General features: G+C 40.2%; 2 protein-coding genes across 9 annotated transcripts in view; one reads left to right on the top strand and one right to left on the bottom strand.

The window, feature by feature from the left end:
- Window positions 1–580: 580 nt before the first annotated feature.
- On the bottom strand, window positions 581–24,126 carry f9b (coagulation factor IXb). Of its 7 annotated transcripts, XM_074671693.1 has the most exons (11): window positions 23,532–24,126; window positions 20,832–20,885; window positions 12,816–12,891; window positions 7,988–10,608; window positions 7,253–7,422; window positions 5,501–5,525; window positions 5,295–5,408; window positions 5,061–5,192; window positions 3,710–4,107; window positions 3,236–3,380; window positions 581–2,102 (listed from the first exon to the last, which is right to left on the bottom strand). In XM_074671693.1, the coding sequence occupies exons 4-11, from the start codon at window positions 8,073–8,075 to the stop codon at window positions 1,546–1,548; spliced, it is 1,629 nt and encodes a 542-aa protein (XP_074527794.1). In that variant the 5' UTR covers window positions 8,076–10,608; window positions 12,816–12,891; window positions 20,832–20,885; window positions 23,532–24,126; the 3' UTR covers window positions 581–1,545. The 7 variants fall into 7 exon arrangements, with proteins under 7 accessions (XP_074527794.1, XP_074527793.1, XP_074527798.1 ...); XM_074671692.1 differs by having other exon boundaries at window positions 7,988–12,891; window positions 23,528–24,126; XM_074671697.1 differs by lacking the exon at window positions 20,832–20,885 and having other exon boundaries at window positions 23,528–24,126.
- fgf13b (fibroblast growth factor 13b) overlaps window positions 14,517–24,794 on the top strand; it is a 28,735-nt gene continuing 18,457 nt past the window's right edge. The window contains exons 1-2 of one of the 2 annotated variants that reach the window (XM_074671700.1): window positions 14,517–14,651; window positions 14,740–14,806. In XM_074671700.1, the coding sequence (XP_074527801.1) occupies window positions 14,758–14,806 (49 nt within the window). In that variant the 5' untranslated portion in view covers window positions 14,517–14,651; window positions 14,740–14,757. The remainder of the gene's footprint in view (window positions 14,652–14,739; window positions 14,807–24,794) is intronic. The other variant, XM_074671701.1, reaches the window with a different exon arrangement.

Genomic DNA, 24,794 nt, shown 5'->3' with positions numbered 1-24,794 from the left:
TAAGTTGTTCATAAAGGGATGTTGTAACACTTTTTAAAAATGTGTTACAATCCACCGTACCCCTGTCAGCCAGAGTTTAGCTAGCTGTATTTGCATAGTATTTGGAATTAGCATAGTGAAAATGCATCACATTTTGCCTGAGAAACTACAATTTATTCTGATATAAATCCAATGGTTTTATCTTGAATAGAATAAGGACTAAACTAAATATAGTCTTAGTCAAAAAATTCAATCAGTTTTATCTCTATAGAATCTACATGCACCTGTTTCCAGCCCTGACAATAACCATGTGTGATCAGGATGTGGGTAAATACTGAAAGGATCATATGACTGCTATCTTATCCCTGATTGGGGGAATTAGTGGTGTTACAACTCTCCCCATGTTACAACCATAACCGGTCTCCCCTACTGTTACTCCAAACCTATGTTTCTGTTTAATGAAAGCCTGCAAGGTTTCATTAAGGCCAAACTGTAAAGATGCTATGAGGAGGATCTATTTTAATCAGACTGCTTCGCCACCTTCTAGCCCTGAGTCTCACACACACTGTCGTGAAGATGTCACTTTTTTTGTTTTGTTGCTTTCTTCATTAGACATATTTTCAACAGTGACAGTACAAAAGTGAGATACAACTGAATATCAAGTTGACATTTTCATGTGTATTTGTGTCTGTGGTAAAAATGTAATTGTGCTGTTGCTGTCTTGGCCAGCACTAATTTCAACAAGTCTTTTCCTAGTTAATTAAAGGTTAAATAAAATAAAAAGAAACGGAAAGGAAAAAAAAAAACTCTTGAAAACCCGACACAGAAATGCAGATTTCACGCAGTCAAGTGATGCGTCTACAGCCTGGCGTTGGTCTGATTAACTCATTTCTGTACCAGCACTCACCCAAAAACTGAAGTTTGTGATGACTCATTACTAAACTTACAACTTTTGCCTTTTTTGACGGCTGACTTGATGGACATGTGCCTCTTTGACTCTCCCAAACTTGAACAAAGCTAGGTTGAGTTCAGCATTCAATATGGCCCCCGTCGATTGATGGGTTTCAAGAGTCCCGCCAAAAATTTCATATAGTCTATGGTTAAAACACACATCCACGCTAGCCAACCATCTACCTTGATGTCTATCAATAACTAAAGGGGTGCCCAAAAAGGCCTAATTATGTCATTAAGTTTTGATTAAATAAAGAAAATATCAACACACTTTGCTTCAGATATTTAATGGGCTCCCAGAGTCAATGCACCTACGGTCCAGTCTCCATTTCATTCATTCGACTACAAACTACAGTGTTAGGTTCCTCATGTAACCCAAGATTACATCCATTATCTGCAGTTTAATTTTAATATATGAATTTCTAATTTATGAATACTGTAAAAACCGCTGTAAAAAGGTATCTGAAATATTACTAAACATGTTCAAATTCTGTGATTTTTTAATACTCTATTGAGGTGCTGAAAATAAACATGAGAAAGACAAAAAAGACAAAAAATAGGCTCTGTCTTGTTGGCTGGTATCCGTTTTATCTTTGAGCTACATGAAAACAGTTTTCAGTTCATCCTGATCCCAGTTTTGCCGCTGATCCACTGGTAGTACTGTGATACCCGAGTATAGATGCCATACTTCCCATCCTTCGCACACTCCTCCCCCCAGCTGACGATGCCTGTCAGGAACCAGGTGTCTTTGCTTTTGGTAGAATGTGGTCCCCCACTGTCCCCCTGGCATGCGTCCATCTTTTTGCTGTGGTAGCCAGCGCAAAACATGAACTTTGTCACATGGTCCCGACTGCTTTGTTTGCAGGTGGTGCGTTCCACATACGGGACCTGCAGCTTTTGCAGCTTCGTGGCCTCGAGGCCCCCATGTACCATCTTTCCCCACCCACTCACCAGAGAATCCCTGGACTTCTTCAGTAGCTCATCTATGAACTTTGGGGGGCCCAGGCAGATGGGACGTCTGTGAACGGAGAGCTCCACTGGAATGTCGAGTTTCAGCAGTGCAATATCATTGTCATATTGTGACTCTGTGAAGTTGAAATCAGGATGGATATGCCGCTCTGCCACCTGACGGTCCTGCTCTGTGCCCTCATCTCTTTTCACATCATGTTCACCTGGAAAACAAGACAGTTTGAGCTATTTTCATCCAGAATTCAATCATAAGAGTTTATTCAAACAATCTTTTTTCAGCATGTATGACATGGTAGCAACTGAAAGCTTCTTGAAATCATGTACAGACACAAATATCTGGTATTTAATCATTATTCAAGTGGCATAAATCCGTCAAACATCATCTCTTTATCTTCTTGGTTTGGTTGAACAACAAAAGCTCTGAGAGGCTGACTCTCATCCTTGAATGCACCAATAGCAAAGACAATTCAAAGCCATCTCTACTGGCAGCCATGTGAGAACAAACAAAGACAGCTTTGATAAAGGCTGATTACTGGATTATTTCTCTTAATTGTGCATCATGTGTTGGCAAATTGTCCTCTTAAGTTACTAGGCACCGCCCTGTTGGTTGTTGCTGCCTGTTGCAGCAGTTCTGTCTTCTTTGTCTGTCTCTTGTGATTTTTCATCTCTTTTTTGTCATCTTATCATGTGTTTGTCTGGAGATCCTACATGAAACCATGGCTGCATTGTTTACATGTGAACTCAGCTGTTAGCAGCCTGTAGCATGTCAATGCTAACTGGTGTAAGGCCTGATGTTTTTCCCACAAGGTGAGGAGAAGGAGGTGAGGACGACGTGCTGGTTCTCAGGTGTGAGCTAAGAAGTGACAACATGGACCTGTCCTTCCATCCATCGTTATTGGGAACATAAGATCTATCTCCAATAAGATGGACGAGCTAGCCATGCTAACCCAGCAACAGAGGGAATACCAGAAGGGAGAATAGCAACATGCTATTCACAGACATGGCTAACAGAGCTAACACCAGACACCAACGCCACATTCTAAGAGCTTCACCTGCTGTGAGCAGACAGGATCCAGGAGGTGGAGGCTGGCTGAACTGGACAATGATGGACAAGCTGTTATCATCTATTTTTACACTTTCTATGCACTTTCTTATTTTTGTTTTTTTTGATTGCTGCTGTGACTCCTCTTGAATTTCCCATTGGGGATAAATAAAGTATTTTCTATTATGTTCTATTCTATTGTATTCTCCTCTATTCTATTCCATTTCTAAACACAAACTGTAACAAACTCTTCTCTGGAAGGAGACAGAATTGGAATAGACATGTGTTACTCACCCATTCTGGCAAAGAAAGCCCGCTTTATCATATCAGCCTGGACCACACAATGAGCGGCAGTGATTACCCACAGTTCACTGAGCAGAGATCCTCCACAGAAAGGCAGTGCTCTATCTTGAGAAGGTGTCCTGTACATCAGAGAAACCTGCACACACAAACACTTTCATAGACACACAAAATAGCAAACAACACAGCACTTCTATGTGTTTGTTTTCTGCATTTGCTGCCTCATCATCCCTTTTTTTTGAGTTTTTAATGCTTTCTTTCTCCATCATCTCTGCCGAAAACTGTAACAGTATCAACCCTGTTGAGCCAGATCGGCTCCTGGCAGCTACTGATCTATGGACATATGGCGTGGCAAGCTTATTGCCACTCTATTCCCAGGCACACTTACCGCACTTTGTGACAATAGAGAAATGTATTCAACAGCAACAGTCACAGTATACATTAGATACATTTGCTGTACTACAGTACCTGCCATGGTATATCTCCAGGTCTTGCCTCATCTCCGCCCACAATCCTGGTGTCAGTGTTTTCTTCCTCTATAATGGGTGGGATGGTGGGGAAAGCCCAGGACGGTTGCTGCTTTTCAGTGACACCCCCTCCACTCACAACACCTTCTTCTAGATCCACAGGGGACCCTGAGTCTGACCTCACTGAACGTTTAAGTACTCCGGTGATGTTAGCGGGCTGTGAATCATTTGCAGGTAAATCATAGTCTTCATACATATACCATATATATTCGCTTATGTCGTCATCTGGCAGGGTATCGCTGTAGTTGTAGGGCTCTGTGCTGTTTGCAGGGCCTAGGGACCGTGGGGCTGCGGCAGACCTGGTCGAAGATGTGCCCACAAGACCACAGCTGAACGGATCTTCAGAAATACAAATCAAGAGAGAGATAAGATTAGAGAAGTATCATAAGAGTGATTCTCCATTTCTCAAGCTTTCACCATCAGGAGCATCTAAAATTATTGTGAATGGCCTCTCACCTAATACTAAAACACGTATGTTAATGGTTTGTTCTGTGCTACCATAGAGTCACAGTGGTGCAAGATGGCAGCCTCCATTGAAGGGGGCCCACTCCTCATGTAGATTTCATAGACTCCCTCTAAGTTAACTACATCCAAACTTGTATTCTATGTGGTCTAATGTGGTTATTGACTAATTTAAACAAACGTGAGTATATTATTTCATTTCTGCCAGGTCTGGTCTGCTAAATGTTTACGAAACACAGAACTTTTGAAGTTGAAGTAAACAGCAGAGGCATATCCAGACCTTTCTGGGGTGGCACTGACACATGTAGTTAAGTATAAGACACAATAACAGAAATTAATGGCATTTATTGACTATTTCTGCCTCCTCTAATCACATATACGTTAACTTTATGTGTAAATTTTAGCTTTAAAAATAAACACCAGAATGGCAACAAACTGAACTTCTCAGCTTTGCTCAAAAAGAACAAACTATTTTTGACGCTTTTGTTGCACATTTGTTGTTAATTCTGTTTTTTTTTCTTTATCTAATCTTAAAAGAAGTAAAATATCAGAAATAGCTCAAAAAGCCCTGCACACTGTCAAACTGTCCAGCTACAAACGTGTTTGTTAGTGTTTCAAAACATTACCAGTATCACATTTATTTTGTTAAATAGACGGTGTGCAGATGTTTGATTCTTCTTCTAAACCCTTGTGTTGTAAAATAGCCTGTGGGAGTATTTTTAAGGGACAAACAAAAGAAAAATGTGCTGCACTGAAATGTAAAGATGGATGCTAGCAGCCTGCTGCAACACAGCTGGATGGTTAACACCTGCCTCTGACATCATTCCTACCTGTGGTTTCACAGCTCCTCCTGTCTGCTCCAAGTGTGTAGCCATGCGCACACTTACACACAGGGGTGTTTCTCCTCATTATACAGATATGTGCACACCCACCGTTGTCATGTGAACATTGCTCGCTCAACTCTGGAAACAGTCAAAAGAAAAAAGTTATGCTTTTAAATGCTGACCTTCAAAAGGTAAGAATCCATGTCTTTCTTTGTTAAAGTTTCGGCAGGAAACACTCACTAGTCTCGCAGTTCCTGCCGGCAAAATTTGGCTTGCACAAGCAAGTATATGTGCCGATTCCATCCATACATTCAGCTCCGTTTTGGCAAGGAGGTGGTTTACATTGATCACCATCTACACACAGGTATAAAATATACACAAAGGCTTAAAGATGGCTGTGCTTCAAATCGAAACAGCTGTGAGAACGCACCCCCTCTTTTTCTTACCAACGTAGGTGGCCCAGAACTCCATCTGAAAGACAGATGTAAATGAGAAACCGTTGAAACCTTATGTTAACACACTTACAGTGGGGAAAATAAGCATTGAACGCGTCAACTTTTTTCTCATTACATTTATTTCCAAAGCTCCAACTCAACAAAATTTCTACCAGACATTGGTATTAACTCAAATAATCCACACATGAAAAGAAATCAAAACGTTCAAGTCCATAAATAATGATTATGTGTAATTAAGTATGATAACACAGGAAAAAAGTATTGAACACCATGGAAAGGCTGTATACTTCAGCAAGGAAATGCACCATACCACCTGAAATCTGTCGGTAATTATTACTTGAACTTCAAATTAGTGCAAACCAACATCAGCTGGGTTAGAGCAAATTGATGATCCTATTAAAAAAGGTTGTTTTTTCACCAAGCAGTTAAATACAACACACCTCATGATGGATAAAGGCAAAGAGCTCCCTAAAGACATTTGCAACCTGATTGTTGCTCAGCATCAGAATGGAACTGGTTACAGACTTGTATCAAAGCACCTGAATATTCCAGTCAGCACCGTTGGGGCCGTTATTCACAAGTGGAAGAAGCACCACCTTACCATCAACAGGCCACGCACAGGAGCTCCTTGCAAGATTTCTGACCAGGGAGTCAGGAAGATAGTCAGAAGAGTACTCAATGAGCCAAGGACCACCCTGAAAGTGCTCCAGAAAGACTTGGAGGCAGCAGGTACAATTGTTACAGAGAAAACAATAGGTAATGCACTCCACTGCCATGGCCTCTATGGACGCTCAGCCCACAAGACTCCATTCCTCAAGAAAAGGCATGTTGAAGCTGGTTTAAAGTTTGTTAAACAGCATCTTGACAAGCCTGTAGAATACTGGGAGAATGTTGTCTCGTCAGATGAGACCAAAATTGAACTTTTCCGCTGTCATACTACATACCATGTGTGGAGGAGAAATGGCACTACACATCACCCAAAAAACCCTACACCAACAGTTAAGTTTGGAGGTGGGGGGTTGTTTCTCAACTCATAGTATTGTCAAACTTCGTATAATTGACAGAGCAATGAATGTAGCCATGTATCGGGAAATTCTTGATATGAATCTGCTGCCATCCACCAGGATGATGAAGATTAGACTTGGCTGGACCTTCCAGCAGGACACCGATCCAAAACACACAGCAAAGTTGTCTCTCAAATGGTTTAAAAAAAATAAAATCAATCTGTTAGAGTGGCCTCGTCAATCACCTGACTTCAATCCAATTGAACATTTGTGGAAAGAACTAAAGAAAAGGGTTCACCAGAGGGCACCAAAGAATATTCCAGATTTAAAGACAATCTGTGCAGAGGAATGGGCCAAAATCACACCTGAGCAGTGTGGGCGATTAGTTAAAACATACGTTAAAACATGAACAAGAAGCGTCTTGAAGCTGTCACTGCAAACAAAGGCTTCTCCACTAAGTATTAGATGAGTCTCAGTTAGCGTGTTGAATACTTTTTTTGTATTGTTGTTGCACTTGATTCTACATAATCATTATTTATGGACCTGAACATCATGATTTCTTTTCATTTGTGGATTATTTGACTTAATAACAATGTCTGGTAAAAAAAAAAATCGTTTGAATTGCAGCTTTGGAAATAAATGTGATGAGAAAAAAGTTGATTCAATACTTATTACCCCCACTGTTTATAGGACAAGTAGTTTGTATATGTTTCTGTGTGTAAATGTGTGTGTAACTTACAGTTTTCTCATCATTCTCAAACACCTCCCTGGCCTCCTCCATCGTGCACCTTTCCTCTATACACTCTCGCTCCAGGTTATCTTTGTATATTTCCTCAAGTTTGCCGCTGTTGTACCTGCGCTGGCGAATCAGCACTGCATTGGCCACCTGCCGAGACACAAACCAAGGTCCTGCAAAAGAAAGATAAGGTACTTCAAGTATTTTATACTCCAAACTGCAACAATAAAACTGGCCCTGACAATCATATAACAAAGGTTTACACTCAGAAGCCTTTAAGAAATGACCTTTTATTTTAAAATATGTTACTTTAGGTTTATAGTTTCATCAAGGTTACCTCCCAATGATATTCAAGTTAAAACAGAATGGATGAAAAGTTGAAAAGTTACAAATTTTACATGCAAAAAAAAATCTATCTGTAATGGAAGTTAACCTAAATGTACTGCCTTCATGTCACACTTTTTATGCCCCAAAACATACAACTCTGTCAAAAGTGACAAATTAAAACGTTTTAAACAAATCATATTTTCATCATGATGGTAAATATGCTTCATCCAATAAAGTCGACACTGTTTTATGATCCTAACACAGGTTTTTGGGTATTGTCACTTTAAGACTTGGGATCAGAGATCAGGTCTGATGGTCAGTTGCGTGACCACAGGCCTCCCCCAGTGTTCTCAGGTCTCTGACCTCTGCCTCCTGCCTCTTTAAATCCATACCTGCTCCTGTGTCGCTTACCTGAGCGCCCCTCTGTAGTCACAGCAGGAAGTCCCTCTATCTCCAACAGTAAACCAGCGGTGAAGACCAGTAAACAAAGTCCGGCCATCTTGTCACTGTCAGCAGCTCGTCTGCCTGAACTCAGTCCTAGAGAGACAAATCCACCACTCCAAAGTACAAAAACCCAGTGTTTACTCGTCTGAGAGGCTTCAGAGTGTGTGTGGGTGTGTTTGTTCACGTTTGTGTGTTGGTATGAGAGAGTGACGGAAACAGAGTATCAGGGAAGGAGAAGTGCCCAGAAATTTCCAGAGTTTGTTTGAGGGAAAGACAAAGAGAAGGCTGTGAGGAAAGCCTGAATGAAGATGATTTTATTGAGCTGAGTGAGACTAAAGTTGAGCAACAGTATTTATTGACAGCTGATGAATAATAAGGACAGTCCTTGACACCGTGTGTTTGCTCATCACTTCGGGTGTTGGTTTAAAAGCAGCTTTTGTAGCATCACTTACACACACACACACACAAACACACACCTTTAACTGTTATACCTTTAAGCCTCATTATTAGGGATGGGACGATGTGCTATTCTCGCGATTCAATTCTATTGGGATTTTTTGAAGTGCCAATTTGATTTAAATTGTGTTTCATCAACATTTACAAATTTTGCAGTTTTTAGTTTGCTTTTTTAACACCAGACCATGTGAAAAAGTTGAATGATGATGATGATGATGATAATGTCTACAGACTATATCAGGATCCATAATTTCCCATAAAATGCACATCACGTGAGTCAGAGAGAAACATTTCACTCTCTGCTATATTGATTTTCTTTTCTTCTTTTTTTTTTCCATTATTCATCCATTACTCCCTCTGTTGGGAGCTTTTAAAGAAGAAGTCCTCACTTTTCCAAAACTGTGTCCTGAAAATATGACATTGCTACTCAGTATAGTCAGGCATACTACACACATGTCCTAATCACAACTTAAGTGGATAATTGCCGTCATAAATCCGGTCGAATCAGCTTAGTTATTTGAAAACAGCAGGGAGAAACTGAAAACATAATTAAAACTCTTCAGCTGATGCTGCTGTTCACACACTGAAGTGAAGGACATCCAAACTCAGGGCTCTAATGTGAGTATCAAAGGCTGTGACTGTAAGTTACTCAGGGAGTGGCCGTGGACAAATCACTTTGCCTGACAGCCAGGCCAGTTGGCCTTGAGCCAGGTGTGTCTTGGCAGCGGTGGCCCTGTGGTGACTTATTGGTGCGAGATGATTAAATGATGGATTTGGGTTACACCTTTTTTTAAAATGTGTCTTTTGGGGGCCATTAAATTCACCCCTGTCTGCTAACTTAAGCACAGAAGAAAAAAATATTATCAAAACCAAACAACATGGATGATTTGTACTTTGAATCAGTGCTGCCCAAAGCCTCTAAAAAAAACAGGATGCTATAACACCTTTTCCCCAGTGGAACAGAGGTAAAATCAGACACAAAAAAAGCCTAAGTTTCTTAATTCGGCAGAGGATTAATTCTTATAGGAAACTAGACTACTTATGTGCACATTGCTGTGTTCCTAAATTAAACTTCTGCCACTGATACCATCATTATCCTGGCTTAGTCCAAAAAAACAAAAAAAAAAAACAAAAAAAAAAACAAAAAAAAACAGATCAAATAATTCCCGTTTGTGAGGTTTGGAATTGATATTAATCTTTTTTTGTTTATATTTCAACAATAATTGTAGAATTGCAATCACAAATACTTTTTGACTTTGGAGGAATTTTGCAGACCAGTACCCATGCTGCGCCCCCTTCTATTTGGGAAGCATTAACCTAGAGTACACAATACTAGCAGGAAAATCTCAGCGCAGCAAGTTAAAAGGCTTTAATGGTTTGGATTGACAGCAAGTTTCACCAAGGAGGCGAAACGCTGAAGGAAAGCCTCGGCCTGAAACAAGTTTGTTTTTCTGAAAGCTGCTGTCAGTCTTTAACATTAAAAGTTGTAAACTTTATCTGAGTGCTTTCACTTTTTATTTTTTGCTTGGATTCATTAATCATTGTTTATCTTTACTCTTCCAATTTCCAGAAGTAACATTTGACACCAAAGTTTATGTCAATCTCTAGTTTGTTAGAATAGAATAGAATTGAATGGAAAAGAATAGAATAGAATAGAACTTTAATGTCATTGTAACAAGTACAACGAAATTGAAGTCACAGCAGCAATGAAAAAAAACAAAAGTAAGAAAGTGTATAGAAAGTGCAAAAAGGTCCATAAGAAAATAGATGATGACAGCTTGTCCATCATTGTCCAGTTCAGCCAGCCTCCACCTCCACAGGGTCCAGGACTGGGCTTCTTCAGTCATGCTCCATCTCTGTCTCCTGGATCCTGTCTGCTCACAGCAGGTGAAGCTCTTCCAACATGGCGTTGGTGTCTGATGTTAGCTCCGTTAGCTATGTCTGTGAATAGCATGATGCTACTCTGTCCTCTGATATCCCCTCTGTTGCTGGGTTAGCATAGCTAGCTTGTCCATCTTATTGGAGATAGATCTTACGTTCCTAATAACGATGGATGGAAGGACAGGTCAATGTCGTCACGCCTTAGCTCACACCTGAGAACCAGCACGCCGTCCTCACCTCCTTCTCCTCACCTTGTGGGAAGACATCAGGCCTTACACCAGTTAGCATTGACATGCTACAGGCTGCTAACAGCTGAGTTCACATGTAAACAATGCAGCCATGGTTACATGTAGGATCTCCAGACAAACACAGGAGAAAAAGTAGTAAAATATCACTGAAGCCACAAAAAGTTTGGTGACCATGACCAACAAATGAGCCATACAAAGTAATGATCCACTCCAAATACAAAGATTAGCAAAAAGAGATGAAAAAATTACAAGAAACAGACAAAGAAGAGGAAGCTACTGCAAAAGGCAGCTATAGCCAACAGGGCGGCGCCTAGCAACGGGGTTGGCGGGAGGCTTTCAACATCTAAATTCCCTTTCCCCAACAGTGTAGAAAACTATGAAGAGAGAGCAAGGAAAAGGGCCAAAGTCTAGAATTGAGCCCCAAAATAATATTTAGAAAAATTAATTTGTCCTCCTTGGTCAGTAGCACTGACAGCAGATTTTTCTTTGGGGTCCATGATTAAGATATGAAACCATCTTCCACCACTTATGTGTAGAATCACTGGATCTCTTTTTCGCCCCCATCTTTTTCAGCTGTTCCAGGTAATCCCCCTTCAGAAAGTCTTGGGTCTCCCACCAACTGTTGTCTAGAGACAAGCAGCTTGGTGCAGAGCAGATGAGGACAGCCCTGTGATGATGAAGACCCTGGGCACTGGACGCGGCCTGCAATGAGTCAATGACCTCTTCTTTTTTTTTTTGTTCCATGACACACTGTCGTCAATCAATAAAGGGGTGTCATCTCTCCTTCCCAGTATAATCACGCAGCTGTTTTACTGCTAGCGTGTGACTCATGTGGTCAATGTCTCAGCTATACCTGTCACAACACCATACATGTTGACCTGGAATGGCTTCACAGAGGAAAATTAGCCTTTACATTATGAAGCTGAGTGTAAACAGTTATCTATGACAGAAATTTTGAGGAAGGTTTTTCACAGAGAATCATGATGAGGGTTATTTCACATATTTCAGGAGCAGTTTGATTAAACACCTCATCCTTTCCTGACACCTTATCTGTAATAATCTGACTGTGGGGTTTTATTAACCCATCACAGCTGTAAGATTAACTAAGTGAAAAAGACAAATATGTTTAGTTTCACATCAAATGTCATACGTGTCACTTTGTCTTCTTCCAGAGCAGCTGGTCCCAGATCAGTAATCCTCCAGGGGGCAGAGGGGCAGCTGTGATTTGCTTTGCTGGCTCATGGCTTAAGTCAAAAAGCCAACACAAGTTGACGTCACGGACCTCTTACACAACTTTGTCAGATAAACTCCTCGTATGAGACAAATTTCAGGATGCCACGAGGTTTGCAAAGAGTAGTAAAATATAGACTACTAGGGATTGTACTGGGACACAAATCTTCAAATCATTGCAGTAGTTTAGTTCACCTCCAAGGCAATTATTTTATGCATGGATATGGAAACTATGATTTAAAACTTTCAGTATTTTAATACCCCAGGCCTCAGTGACGAGCTCAAATATAATCTGTTACATTTTCAAGTCTTTTTTTTTTCCCATTTTTGTATTTTGTATATTTTGTCAATGTATCACATTACTGTATCAAAGTAACTAATTAGAAGTATATTTTATTTTTGTCTTCCTAACAGTTTCAAGACATTTTTTAATTAATATCTGAAAAGGGCAAATAAATAGTAAATATAAAAAATAAGACTGACAACCAGCAAAACAGGAAGTGCTTCCTCACTCCTCAGAACTTATGTATTACAATGTTTATGCATCGGACAGTCAATCCATTTCGTAAAATGACTTTATTTGCAAATAAAAAATATGTTTTCAACAAGACAAAGCAGTATTAGACTGAGTAAGTTTGCCAGGTATTTTGTTGAAATCAAACAGATAAAACCCCTTCCTGAAAGACTTGGGCATGCAGAGAGTAAACAGTGAAGAACACTGAACCTATCTGTTTAACAGTCCTTCAGTCTCCCTCTGATTGTAGTCAAGACAACAGAACTAGCATGGTTTAAGGAATTTCATCCAGCTCTCATTGCTACTGAACAACTTTTCCTGAAGTAGGCCACCCATAATGAATTCTTGACACTCTGAGGCAGGAACAAACAAACTGGGGCTACTTCCAGCAGGCCAGTCCTGTTGTGACGCCTCTTGATGTAGGTTAACAGAGGAAACTAAATTTATCTCTGACCCAACTTCTTACCATGGAGTGCTGACAACTGGAGCTAACCCTGCAGCTTGGAGGACGCTCTCATCAAGTGGACTCGAACTGAAGGGAGCTGCAGGCAGAGAAAGAGAGGAGAAAAAAAACAACTGTTAATTAAATTTAGGGTCTGACAAGAAGCAGAAGTTTAAAAGAACAGGGGGATAATGTCATTGAGCTGCATCTGCAGGATACTTAAGTTGTCATTGCCAATTTCAAATGCATATACAGAGACATTTCATACAAAGGTTATGACGACTGAGTCATAACAATGCATTCATCTTATTTGAGGTATGTTTTTCTTTTAATCACATCTAACCTCAAGCAAAATACACTGATCCAATCATTATAAAGAAACTCTAAATGTTGAAAGACCTCAGATAATCTGAAGCACACTGATGCACAGGCGGACCATCACAGGATTAACTGGAATGTGTGACTGTATCTCACTCCAGCCTCTGTAAAAAAAAGCCATCTTACAGCATGAATTGATTACATGATCAATAAAATGACTCATTTGCATAGTGTTTAGACTGCTGAGTCTGCAGGTGGATGTGCATAGATCAGATGAAAGACACCCTCCTGAATATGGTGGCCTTCTTTTACATGGTAAAAGCTGGATGTGCATCTTACTGCTGTTTCCAAACAGGTCTCAGTTCACTTAATGTGCTGTCTGTTAATGTATACATGTTAATTGATTATAAATGTTTGTATTCAATCTAAGGCTACTCCTCAACAGGGCACCATTACCTAGAGTTAATAGGCTGTGACTAATCGCTTTTTTAGTGGTTGATTAACAGATGTTTTATAGATTAGTTATAAGCAATTGATAAGGACTACATTTATGGCTCTGTGTTGTGGAGTGAGCTTAAATTCATTTAATTTCATTAAAGAGTCTATGTGACAGTCTCAATATTCAATGTGAATTTTAGGAATCAAAGGGAAATCATTATGATGATGATAAACATCAATATTCAGGGTGGAGACATTAAACATGAGTCTTCAAAAAACATCTCCAGTTACAGCAACCCTCCTCTGGTAATAACCAGCAGACAGTTATTGCAAGCATTAACATGTCACATCTTAATCATACAGTTAAATAAAGGGTTGTGGGCTTATAATGGGAGTTACCAATACAGAGTTGTATGTTTTGTTTTCACAACAATAAGAGCTTGTTAAAAAAACCCATCTTTAACAGCTGTATACAGCAGCCTACAGCAACTTTAATGCGGTGTAAAACAAACAAACAAACAAACAAACAAACAAACAAACAAACAAAAAACTAGGAGGTCCTTAATAAAAGGATAACAAACAGGTGTTTAGTTGAGAGAGGTTGCTCCACAACAGAGTAAGAATAGAGCAGCGATGATTAAAGCTTGTAAAATTCAATAGGAGTCTAGGCTTTGTGTGGTTTCAGTGTAACCAAGGGGGAACGTTCTCCCAACATTAGATCTTGGTTTGGTTCTAACTAACCTTTAGACAACCAAAAGCTAACGTTCCCTTTACGTTCTGTGTTACTAGAGACGTTATTAAATCAGTTAAAAGGAGATCTTGATTATGAAGCCTTCATAGTTCGTGTTTCTCTGTAAGACTGATGGACCTAGTTGGGTTTTGCGTCGCGTGACATGTGCAGATATTGGGGCCATCCTCCTTTGTGTGTCCCAGTGCGCGCGTGCGGGACGCGTTTCCGAGCGCGCACATTTGGGAGCACGCCTGCTCATAGTGGCATGTGGAGGCACAACGGGCTCTCAAACAGGGGACAGGCGGAGGAGCAAGGGACGGACCGAGAGAGGGCGGGACGGCGAGAAGCAGTGCGAGGAGTGCCGTTTGTGGAAGGTAATGAATAGAGAAAAAAATCTAACAAGGATGAAAAAGTAGAACCACGAGCCTGCATCCCTCACTTGAACTTTGATTCAACCACCAGCAGCATCAGAGGTGCCCCATGAGCGGAAAAACGAAGAGCAAGGAGGATAAAGACCATGCCGCCAAAGGTAAGTGACAATGAACCTAAGTCTCATATGAACAAGGATGTGATAATAAGTGTTTTTTCCTCGTTACTCACAGAAAAATCTGCTTAACATGTGCTGAGATCAGCATATTTATACCAACACGCTGACCAGATCAGGACACATTAACCAGTCCATAGTGTTATATCACCTCAGAAAATCTGATTTTTCTGGATTGTGTGAACAGATTATGAAGCCTTTTTAATTTTTCAGTGACCACCTTTCACCGTACAGCTTTATTAGGCTGCAGAAACCGACCTTATTGTGCTACAAGAAACATCCAATAAGCTCCATTTCGATCTTTTAAAATCCCTAAATGAGGCTTTAACCTCTCCAATAGAGTGGTCTGTGTCCAAGATCTCATTTCAGCGGCTTGTACACACTCATTTATTTTCTTCCCCCTGGATAGCAATAAAATTGACGCGCTGTGCACCGCAAAGGAAACTGGGAAACTATCATTGCCATGGAGACAAACAGGGTGTTGCCCGCGAGGTTACAATGGTTGTGCATCATAATGTATGCATATGACCCGTACCCATTCATAAAAAGAAAATAAAAAAAGGGGGGAAAAAAGGCATGGAGGTTTTGGATAACAGCAAAATCATGTAATCCATGTGCGCTTTTTAAGAGAGAATTAACGCAGACTTCAAACACGTCATTAAAACCCTCATTGGTGGTATTACTTTATAGCCAAAGCAGTAAAAATCAACTTGTGTACTCGCAACCCACATAAGGGAATAAAGGATCATGGGTGTAGTTCTGGACAGAAAATAGTCCCAAAACACGCACAGTGCGTCCACACAAAGAGAATACGTTATCAATTCCCCTGCATTAAAACCATAACTTGCAACTGATACCAGTTTGGCTGTCTTCCAGTTATCTCAAGTGGAGGTTTTAGTCCATGCAGTAAACCATTTTTATGACCACTACACCAGCAAATTCAGCTCTCAGTGGCTGTCCCTGGTGAGCTGAGACGACAAAACACACTTGAAAACAGCAAACATGCACAGTCAGCAAAGGCATGTTAAATCTATGCTGGGACTGAATTGAAATCATTGACACAGTGAAAGTCCAAGAACAATAGTTGGAAACTGTAACCAGGAGAACTGTAAAAAACAACAACAACAAAAAAAAACTTTTGTCAGCAGTTAATGACAACATAAATGTATAAAACTTATTCTTATTCAGGCAGAGCAGCCAAATGTTACATTGGAAAAACGTCAAACACATCTGATCGTAGTGTGATTAATTCCACTGCTGTCGCATAAGAAAATGATCGTGTTAGCCTAAAAAAAGAGGTCCTAAACGGGTTAAGACAAGGATGTGTTGTTTTTCAACGCTGTTAAGTGGGGGTTTGCTGAGCAAACGTGAAAATATAGCTTAAGGTACACGAACAATGCACAAGTCTCACCTGATAGTCACCTGTTCATTTGCCGCTTGGTAGTGTAACATCTTCTTCGCCGCATTTGTTTGTTAGGTCGTGATTAGCTCGTTGCTGCCACCTGTTGCCTGAACATTAAAAGCTAACAAACAAAAAAACTGTTTTTTCCCTGGCCACACGGGGCAGTTTAGAGCGCATTCAAATCATTTTGATAAGCAACATCCAGGTAAGCTTACGCTGAAGACTTTTCAATCTTTTTTATCTTTTGCACAACACGGAAGTTCTTAGGTCACTAGCTTACCTTTGTAAATACGCATCTGGCTAACTGTCGCACCCATGGTTGCACCCCTTCTTTGAAGTACAACTGTTACACTAAGGTTTACTTCCGGGTTTGTCCCAAGCTCGCTAAAAAGTGGAAAAGTGTAGTTCTTAAAAATGAAGAAAAGCAAAACGGAGTAAGATTTGCTATAAATAATGCTATAGGATGCCTTGGACAGATTTCAGGCAAAACGTTGAATTCCCCATCAAAGTTGCCCATTAGCTGCTTGGAATTAGGGTGCTGCAGTAACAGATAAGAGGGACTGGTGGTAAACCACGAAAATCTTTACGTTAAATAGATAAATAAATAGATAAAACGATAAAGCCCATAAACCATTACACCCGAAGCCTGAGAAGCAGTAACCAAGCCAAGATATACTGAAGTGGTGATTTTTAAGGTAATACATCCACCAAGTTGCCAGAATTTTAACTGCTTTAGGTTGTAAAGGATTGTCATCAGACCTTGATAACGAGGCCTAATTATATTTTTGAAACTTAATAATGTTTTTGAAGAACACTGGGAACATAACACATCTTTAGGTTTCGTTGTTTGTTGTAAGTTGGACCAAGATCTTTAAACACGTCTGTTTAACCTCACAACCAAGAAGGTACAAAAATAGCCTACCATCAGCAACAAAAAGTATTTGTTAAAGTATCACATTGCTTAGTTTGCTTTGGCAAAGTTATATGGACAAAAAAGACTGCAACTATGGAGTACATATTTACTTATTTTGACATTTGGTAAAGCAAATGAGTGAAATCAGTGTCTTAAAAAGAAAACCAGAAGTTTCTGAATGCAGAGGTAGAAATATGTCTTGTACATTTTGATTACAATAAAGCAGACAGCTCCCTTCCTTTCTTTCAGGGTGTCATCTTGTAATTTTCAGTATAAAACAATGGCACCAACAAGGATTAAGTTTATGTAGAACAGGAACTCATTAACATCTTGCTCCTGAAGAGATTAGTCCTACAGGTGAGGATAACTGGCGCCTTTTTGTGCGTGGCTAAATGTAGTAAAAGATGAAAGAGGCGAGGATTCAAATAACTCTAATTGTGACACAGCAGTATGGCAGCAGAGGTCACCACTGGACAGAAATGAACACTAGTCCACTGTAACAAGGAGCAACAACTGATGTTACACTGATGTGATCATCAAACTATATGGTAGCCGTAATGCGCTATTTGCACTCATGAGCATAAAAAAGTTACATATTGGGTTATTGAGCAAATCTATATTAAAAAAACTGCCTTAATTACTCAAAGTGAAAAGAATTCACTACCCTGGAACTTTTAGCAAGGCCAGCTGCCCTAGATATTGGATAAAGTGAATTTGTGAATTATGCTAAAATATTATAAAAACTAAAATATGAATTCTTTGAAACTTTGTGCAAATGTTAAAGCCCCACACAGAGTGCATCAAATGACTGTTATGAAGGTTGACTTTTACTCTGGCACCACCATGTGGTCATTATTTGTACTGATATTTTAAAAAATGTAACAAATTTCAGTATCATTCCTATACAATTTAGTACACAATTTTCTCCCAGGGAGGAATTAAACAACTTTTATGATCCCTCAACTTGTTTATCAGCACCATTAAGTCCTGTTAATTTTTGATTTAGTTACTTTGTTCTGTACATATTTGCAAATCTATTTTGGTTTCCTGTCTTATGGTGAAATACCTCTGTATGGGTAATCTATTATCACTACCTATCATCACTACTATTACAGTAGAGAAGAAAATAATTTAATGACGAAAGAATGGTTTCACCCCTCTCTGAGCTCTATGGGGCCAGGCTGTAAATGAAAAGCCTGAACATTTCAAAAGACGTCTCCCGCCCAGCTAACTGTCTTTTCAACTTTCTTCTATCACAAAACAGACTGAGAAATGTTAAAATCAAAACAAGTAGATAAAAAACACATCAAGCCATCTGACTCCTCAACACTTGTAGTGTCATATAGATTTTAACAGTCAGATAAGGGCTTTAAAAGTCATATTCAGGTTTTCATTTTGAGTCTGGGACCTTAAAATATGCAGAGTACACACTTATTTATGGGCATTTTATTCCTGCTAACATCTCCACGGGAGTCTCAGTATTTATTCCTCTGGTTTTATGCATCCTATCTTGCTTTTTTTTAATTGGACTGTTTTTATTTCACTGCTGGATTTTATTTTATTTGTTGAATTATCTTTAATGGCGTAGTGTTTGAGTGGGTGTTTGTCAGTTCGTGATGACCACTGAAACAAAGTCCAATCGACAGCTTTAGCAAAGTAATAATTGGCAATATGGCAAGAATCTTGAATCTTCAATTTCACCTGACTTTAAGTGTAGTGATGGAAATTCAGTCTCTTTTTAGTGATGGACATCATTTCAGAGATTTTTAACAATGTTTTGATCTAACTCGTGTGCATGTTTTTTTCTCACATTAACTTTAACAATAATAAACCATATCAATTACAGAATACCACTATTCTACATGACATTTGGCAACAAAACATTCATCAGGCCTTACTGGTCCTCTGAACACTATTGTTACTCCTGCATCTAACTGGTTGCACGGACACACTTGGGCACAGTATTCTGTCAGTACATGGTGAGCCTATGGTCAAGCAGTGTGGACAGAAGACTTGGAGTGAGATGTTTCAAGCTGACAAAAGATACAAGAAACTTTGGCGTAAGAGAAGAAACAAGCTTGGCAGACACCACCCACATTCACCTTCCCATTAACATCTGTGTCATCTGATAATTTGGCACCATCTAGTGGCTGACAATCCCTATTACTGGTGGTGAATGACAGCTGATGATCTCTAAAATACTCCAATGATTGGATCCTGGCTGCCTGCCCAGGCTATTGGCCCGGGAACCTTTGCCAAAATGCACCTGCTGCCATCTCTGTGGTCTGCTATTTCAAGCCAGAGCTAGAAAGCTATTTCAGGAGGCGTATGTGTTTGTTGAGAGCTGAAATGGCATTGCAGTTCAGCTGAAACAAAAGTAGATGGAGAAAAAGAGGCACGCAGTGACCCAACCCAGTCATCCCATCTGCCTGATCTAATAGAGTAATTTCCTGATCACAAGAAAGCTGTAATACAATGATTGTGACAAGCATGTGGGCAGAATCTACAAGAAGTGTTTCCTTGAAAATACTTTGTGTTGGCTCACAAAGATTTGTAAAGCATGTTTCTGTCAGAGATAATGAAGATAAATCTCGTTCAAGATTCACTTCTCAAATAGCTGAGTGTGCATGTTCTGCAGCAACATCCTGCTTCACTGCCTTCTGCAGCTTTTACAGCCTCCTGTCCTGCAATATAAAGACGCTCTGCAGACTGTAATAATATCTGTATCATCTCTGGGTGCTGCTGTGTTTGTGCTGGCTGCTTCACAGGAAGCACAACAATGTAATGGGCTGATAATAGATAGTTATATGTGGCTTTGTAGAGACTGTGTGTAATCCAGGACTGGCAGCTTTTATCTGACTGTGGTTACTATATAATGTGCTATGATGGTATGCATTAATGATAGCCCACAGAACCTCAGATAGATGGAGAGCACGGCCTGAAGATGTGTGTGTGTGTGTGTGTGTGTGTGTGTGTGTGTGTGTGTGTGTGTGTGTGTGTGTGTGTGTGTGTGTGTGGGTGTGTGTGTGTGTGTGTGTGTGTGTGTGTGTGTGTGTGTGTGTGTGTGTGTGTGTGTGTGTGTGTGTGTGTGTGTGTGTGTGTTTTGGTGTACATTTGGTGTGAGTTTAACTACACCACTTGCTAAATGGGTGGCAGCTGTTTGCACATTATGAAAGACTGGTCTAAGAGGTTTCCTCAGCTTGATGTGTTGAGCACATTGTAAAAATACTCTGCACATTTTTTGCGTACACTTCTACATATATCTTTGTGGATAAGATAAGATAAGATAAGATAAGATAAGATAAGATAAGATAAGATAAAAAGATAAGATAAGATAAGATAAGATAAGATAAGATAAAACTGTAATGATCCCCAGGGGGGAAATTATTTTGTTGCAGCATACAACAAGTGGGAAGTAAGAGCTGTACACTGAAATAAAGTACACAAAAGTGCGACACACTTAAACTAATTAACATTAAAAATAATCCTGTAAAATAAATAGAAGTGGGATAGATTGTAGCAGACTGAATAAAATAACATATTCACAATAGGTAAGTGTAATGAACCAGAGCAGACTATACAGATATAAACATAATAACAATATTTAAGCTGTGATAGTAACAGTACTATCCTATAAAATGATACAAAACAGACTCTTTATTTTAAAAAAGAATCACTTTAAGGCTGTCTCCTACCTTCACATCATGGTTTCAGACCACACTGGTGTTGCATTTATTTGAATGGGAAATCTGAAAGTCAAGATCATAAAGAATTCACTGCATTTTTATGATTCCCAAAACAGAAGTATGATTAAAATCACTTTAAATTGTTAATTTCCTTTATTTAACCAGGTAAAAGTAAAATAAATAAATTAAAATCAAATCTCTGGAGATGGACCTAGACATTGTTTTGAAATGCGAAAAAACACAGTTTTGAAGAATAAGTTATAAGTCACAAAATAGCATTAGTAGTAGTATCCTAACCTGTATTGTAACCGTTAACCTGAGTTTTCCTCAAAGTAAATTCAAGTACTTCTAAGTATAATTCAAACAAACATTTATCCAGATTTAATCTGACAGGTTTGAATCCTGACATTTGTTGCTCTGTTTGGCTTTATTTGGTGAACCTTTTGTAGTCAGATGTAAGTTGGAGGCCAGCTGGGAGCATGTGTGTTCCTTGATGGTTAATTTGCTTTGGGAGATATCGACAGTTGTGTTTCACTTTGATCACACACGCGATTGTACAAACAAGCACCCAGTCTGCCTCCTGGATGGCTCCTTGCATTTATGGCCGGCCTGCTGGCTCCCTCTCCCTCTTATAGTGCCAGATCAGCGGGGCCTTGAGATGAATCATTAATGACCGCTTCCAAAGGCTTAATGGCCTCTAATGTTCTGTAATGATCTCCCGTCAACGCCATGTGCGCGGCCTTAATGGATCCAGTACCGTGGAGAATTGTCTGCTTTGAACTTCAGTAATTCCTCTTTTCGTCGGGCTGCGTACAACAGGAAGTGCGAAAAAGTCACGAGCACAAAGCGCAGGAGCTCCACGGGCGCAGCATGACTTTCCCTCTCCGCAGATCCGCCTCAGGTAGGACCCGGGGGGACAATGCGGTTATCGGATTTAATCCCAGAATTTATAATCTTACATTTTTTTTGTACAGGAAGTTGTATGGCTGTGAGCTAACTTTCTGTGTGATGAGCTTTAGAAGAGGAGTAAACTGGACGTATCTGAGTTCTCTTAAGGGACTTTTCCCGAAAACAATCTTAGTGTTTTTGTGGGTACTTTAAAAAATAATTTTTGTCCTCAGAATGTTTTCAAATAGTTTATTTCATTTATTTTGAAATAATCCGAAAGTATTGGCCTGTAAAAGTTTTGATCCAAACTTAAAGCGCTGTCCGTGGTGCTGAGAGCAGCAACGGGCGCACCCTGCTGCAGAGATGAGCTGCTCCAATATATCAAAACTTGTATGTACGCAATGAGTTTTTTTTCTTTTTAAAGTGTCCGGTTGTGCTGAGTCCTTCTTGGCCTCTGGATACAATTGCAATTAAAAAAAAGTAGGAGCTGGAGCCTGAGATGCAAGATTTCATAACCTCAACTTTTAAGTCGAAAAAGTAAGAAAAAGAAGAAAAAATAGAAACACTTTGAAAGCCCTGGTAAATAATTTAATTTGCTCAACACGAGTTAACACCAGCGCCTTCAGAGACCTTGTATCAAAAGTCCCAAAGCTCTTTGCACTGTCTGACTAATCCTTTCAAAGTAAAGCTCCATGTCAGCCTGCAGGGCGAGTTCTCACATCCTCCATGCAACCAAAATAAGATTAACTGATTTGACTTTAAGGTGTTTATCTCTGTCCCCAAAATGTTCCAAGTAAAACATGCGTCAGTTTCACATTTTTTTAAGGATGCATCACACTCTTCCTCACTGCTTTTCATGGTCAGTATCTGCTGTGTTCGCTGCAGAGTGTGAAACTCTGTTGTGAATAAAGCTGCATGACTCTACTCCAGCTGGCGCTCTGACTGATACACACACACACACACACACACACACACACACACACACACACACACACACACACACACACACACACACACACACATTAGCTTTTTTTCCCCTGCCTGGATTGACTCCATATCTAACCCTTCTGGTGAAATGTCACATCCTGTAGAGGGCGCTGTCTGCTCAGAACAAACCTTGGAGAAGTTTTTGAACCACATATGCAACAGCTCCTATGTTTCTTTCAAATCCCTTGTTTTTATAAATTTAATATATGTTTCAATCTTTTTTTATGGAGGCCTGTTTTTGCTTATTTTCACTTGAGACTTTAAATTATTTAATGATTTCTCCCCTCTTTAAATTCAGGCATATAGTTTAAAAAGAGAGGTTTTAAAGCGATAAAAGGAACAAATCCCTTTGTGAACTCTACCTGCAGGGCTTTGATGCTTATTTATCCTTTTATCTTTGGTTCTTTGATCATTTTAGTCATAGATTTTCCTGTTACTTGTAACATTGACTTTGTTATTGATTGCTCATCTACAGGAAGGGAACATACAGTTCCATATGATTTGTTTCTCCTGTGCAGTGTCTGTGATGAAATTTGCTGTCCTAATTTCTCAGTTGGCTTGTGCTTTTAGGGACACGTGGTTTAGCTTTAAAAGTGAGCATGGAGCGAGGATGTCATAAATGAAAGATGAAGGACAGGACCAAGCTTTCAGTCATTTTACCACTGTGGTTTTACACGTGTTCGCTCTCATATTTCGATCTCTCAGATGACATCATGGATTAGTTATAAAATCCTTCACAGATGAAGTGTTCCTGTGAATTCACAGCCTGTGGGTTGAGCTGAACAGTCACACCTTCACTATATTTATCAGCATGTTTACATGTGGCTTACCTACCCAGAAGGCCATGGATGTCACTCCAGCTCCTTCACACCAAAGGTTCTCCTCATTGACCATGTCCTGACCCCAGCTTCTGTCCACGGTCCATCACTTTCCCTTCCACCCGCTGTCTTATTTCCACAGCTACTGAGTTCACCTCTGCTTCAGTCGTCTAATTTACTGCCCAACACATCCTCCTTCTCTCCAGCCATCGATTTTCACTCGCTTTTCCACTCTGGAGGAGCACACAGCAGCTACTGGGCGCCAGGTGCTCACAGGTCGACCTCTGCTGTGAGTCTTCATCCACCTCCTTCTCTTCTTTCCTCCTCTGCTGGAGTTGCCATGCGCCATTGCAGCTGTATCTTTCCCTGACAGCTGTGCATGTGCTTTCCTGTGGGGGCTGCCTGTGGCCAGCCGACATGCATGATTGTGTGTGTGTGTGTGTGTGTGTGTATGTGTGTGTGTGTCGGTGTGTTTGTCTGCTGTGAATGCAAAAAGAACATGGAGAAAATGCCACAACTCATCCACGCTGAAGCGCTGCTTCGTTTTTCACCTCCTCCTCTCACGCTGCAGCCTGTCAGCAGGAGTGAACCTCTGCACCAAAATAAGACGAGAGCCCCTCCTTCCTCCCCAACCCCTCTCTTCCTCCAATTTCTCTCCCTCTCCCTCTCCTCCCCTCACATACTCACCACATTTCTCCCTCACTTCATTTTGCTGCTTGACTTCACATTTTGTACTTTTTATGTCCTCCACATTTTTGTAATAAATCTTTTTTTTCACTCTTTCCTTTTCATTCTCCTTCTCTCTCTTGCTCATTTACATTCTTCATTTTCTCCTCTCATTCATTCATCATTCACTTTTCACAACCCATTTGTAGGCTGTATATTCTCTACAAGCTCTCTTTCGATCACACACACACACACACACGCACGGCAAACTCAATATCTCATTTTCTCTCTCCAACCTCCACCCACCTCCCCCTCTTTCCATTATTCCTCCTCTCATTCATTCACCTGTCTGTCCCTGGCCCCCTCTTACATTTTCACTGTTTATTTTTTCCCCTCCCCTCACTGCTCCTCCCATATTACATCCCACCTCCCTCCTCATCTCCCCAATATCTCCCCTCCTTTCACATATCAGTATTCAGGGGAACATGTAAGTGTCATGCCACGTGGGGCGCGGGGTTACAGGTGCCCTATGATCAGGAACCAGTTGAAGTGCCCTTCTTAACACCCAAACACATACGCACGCGCACGTACGCACACACACACACACACACAC

The sequence above is a fragment of the Halichoeres trimaculatus genome, unplaced genomic scaffold (genome assembly GCF_033239565.1).
Source record: "Halichoeres trimaculatus isolate MK-OKI-2021-1 unplaced genomic scaffold, fHalTri1.1 fHalTri1_scaffold_6, whole genome shotgun sequence".
Classification (NCBI taxonomy): Eukaryota; Metazoa; Chordata; class Actinopteri; order Labriformes; family Labridae; genus Halichoeres; species Halichoeres trimaculatus.
The sequence above is the reverse complement of the archived record's forward strand: the minus strand, read 5'-3'. Positions and strand labels throughout refer to the sequence as shown.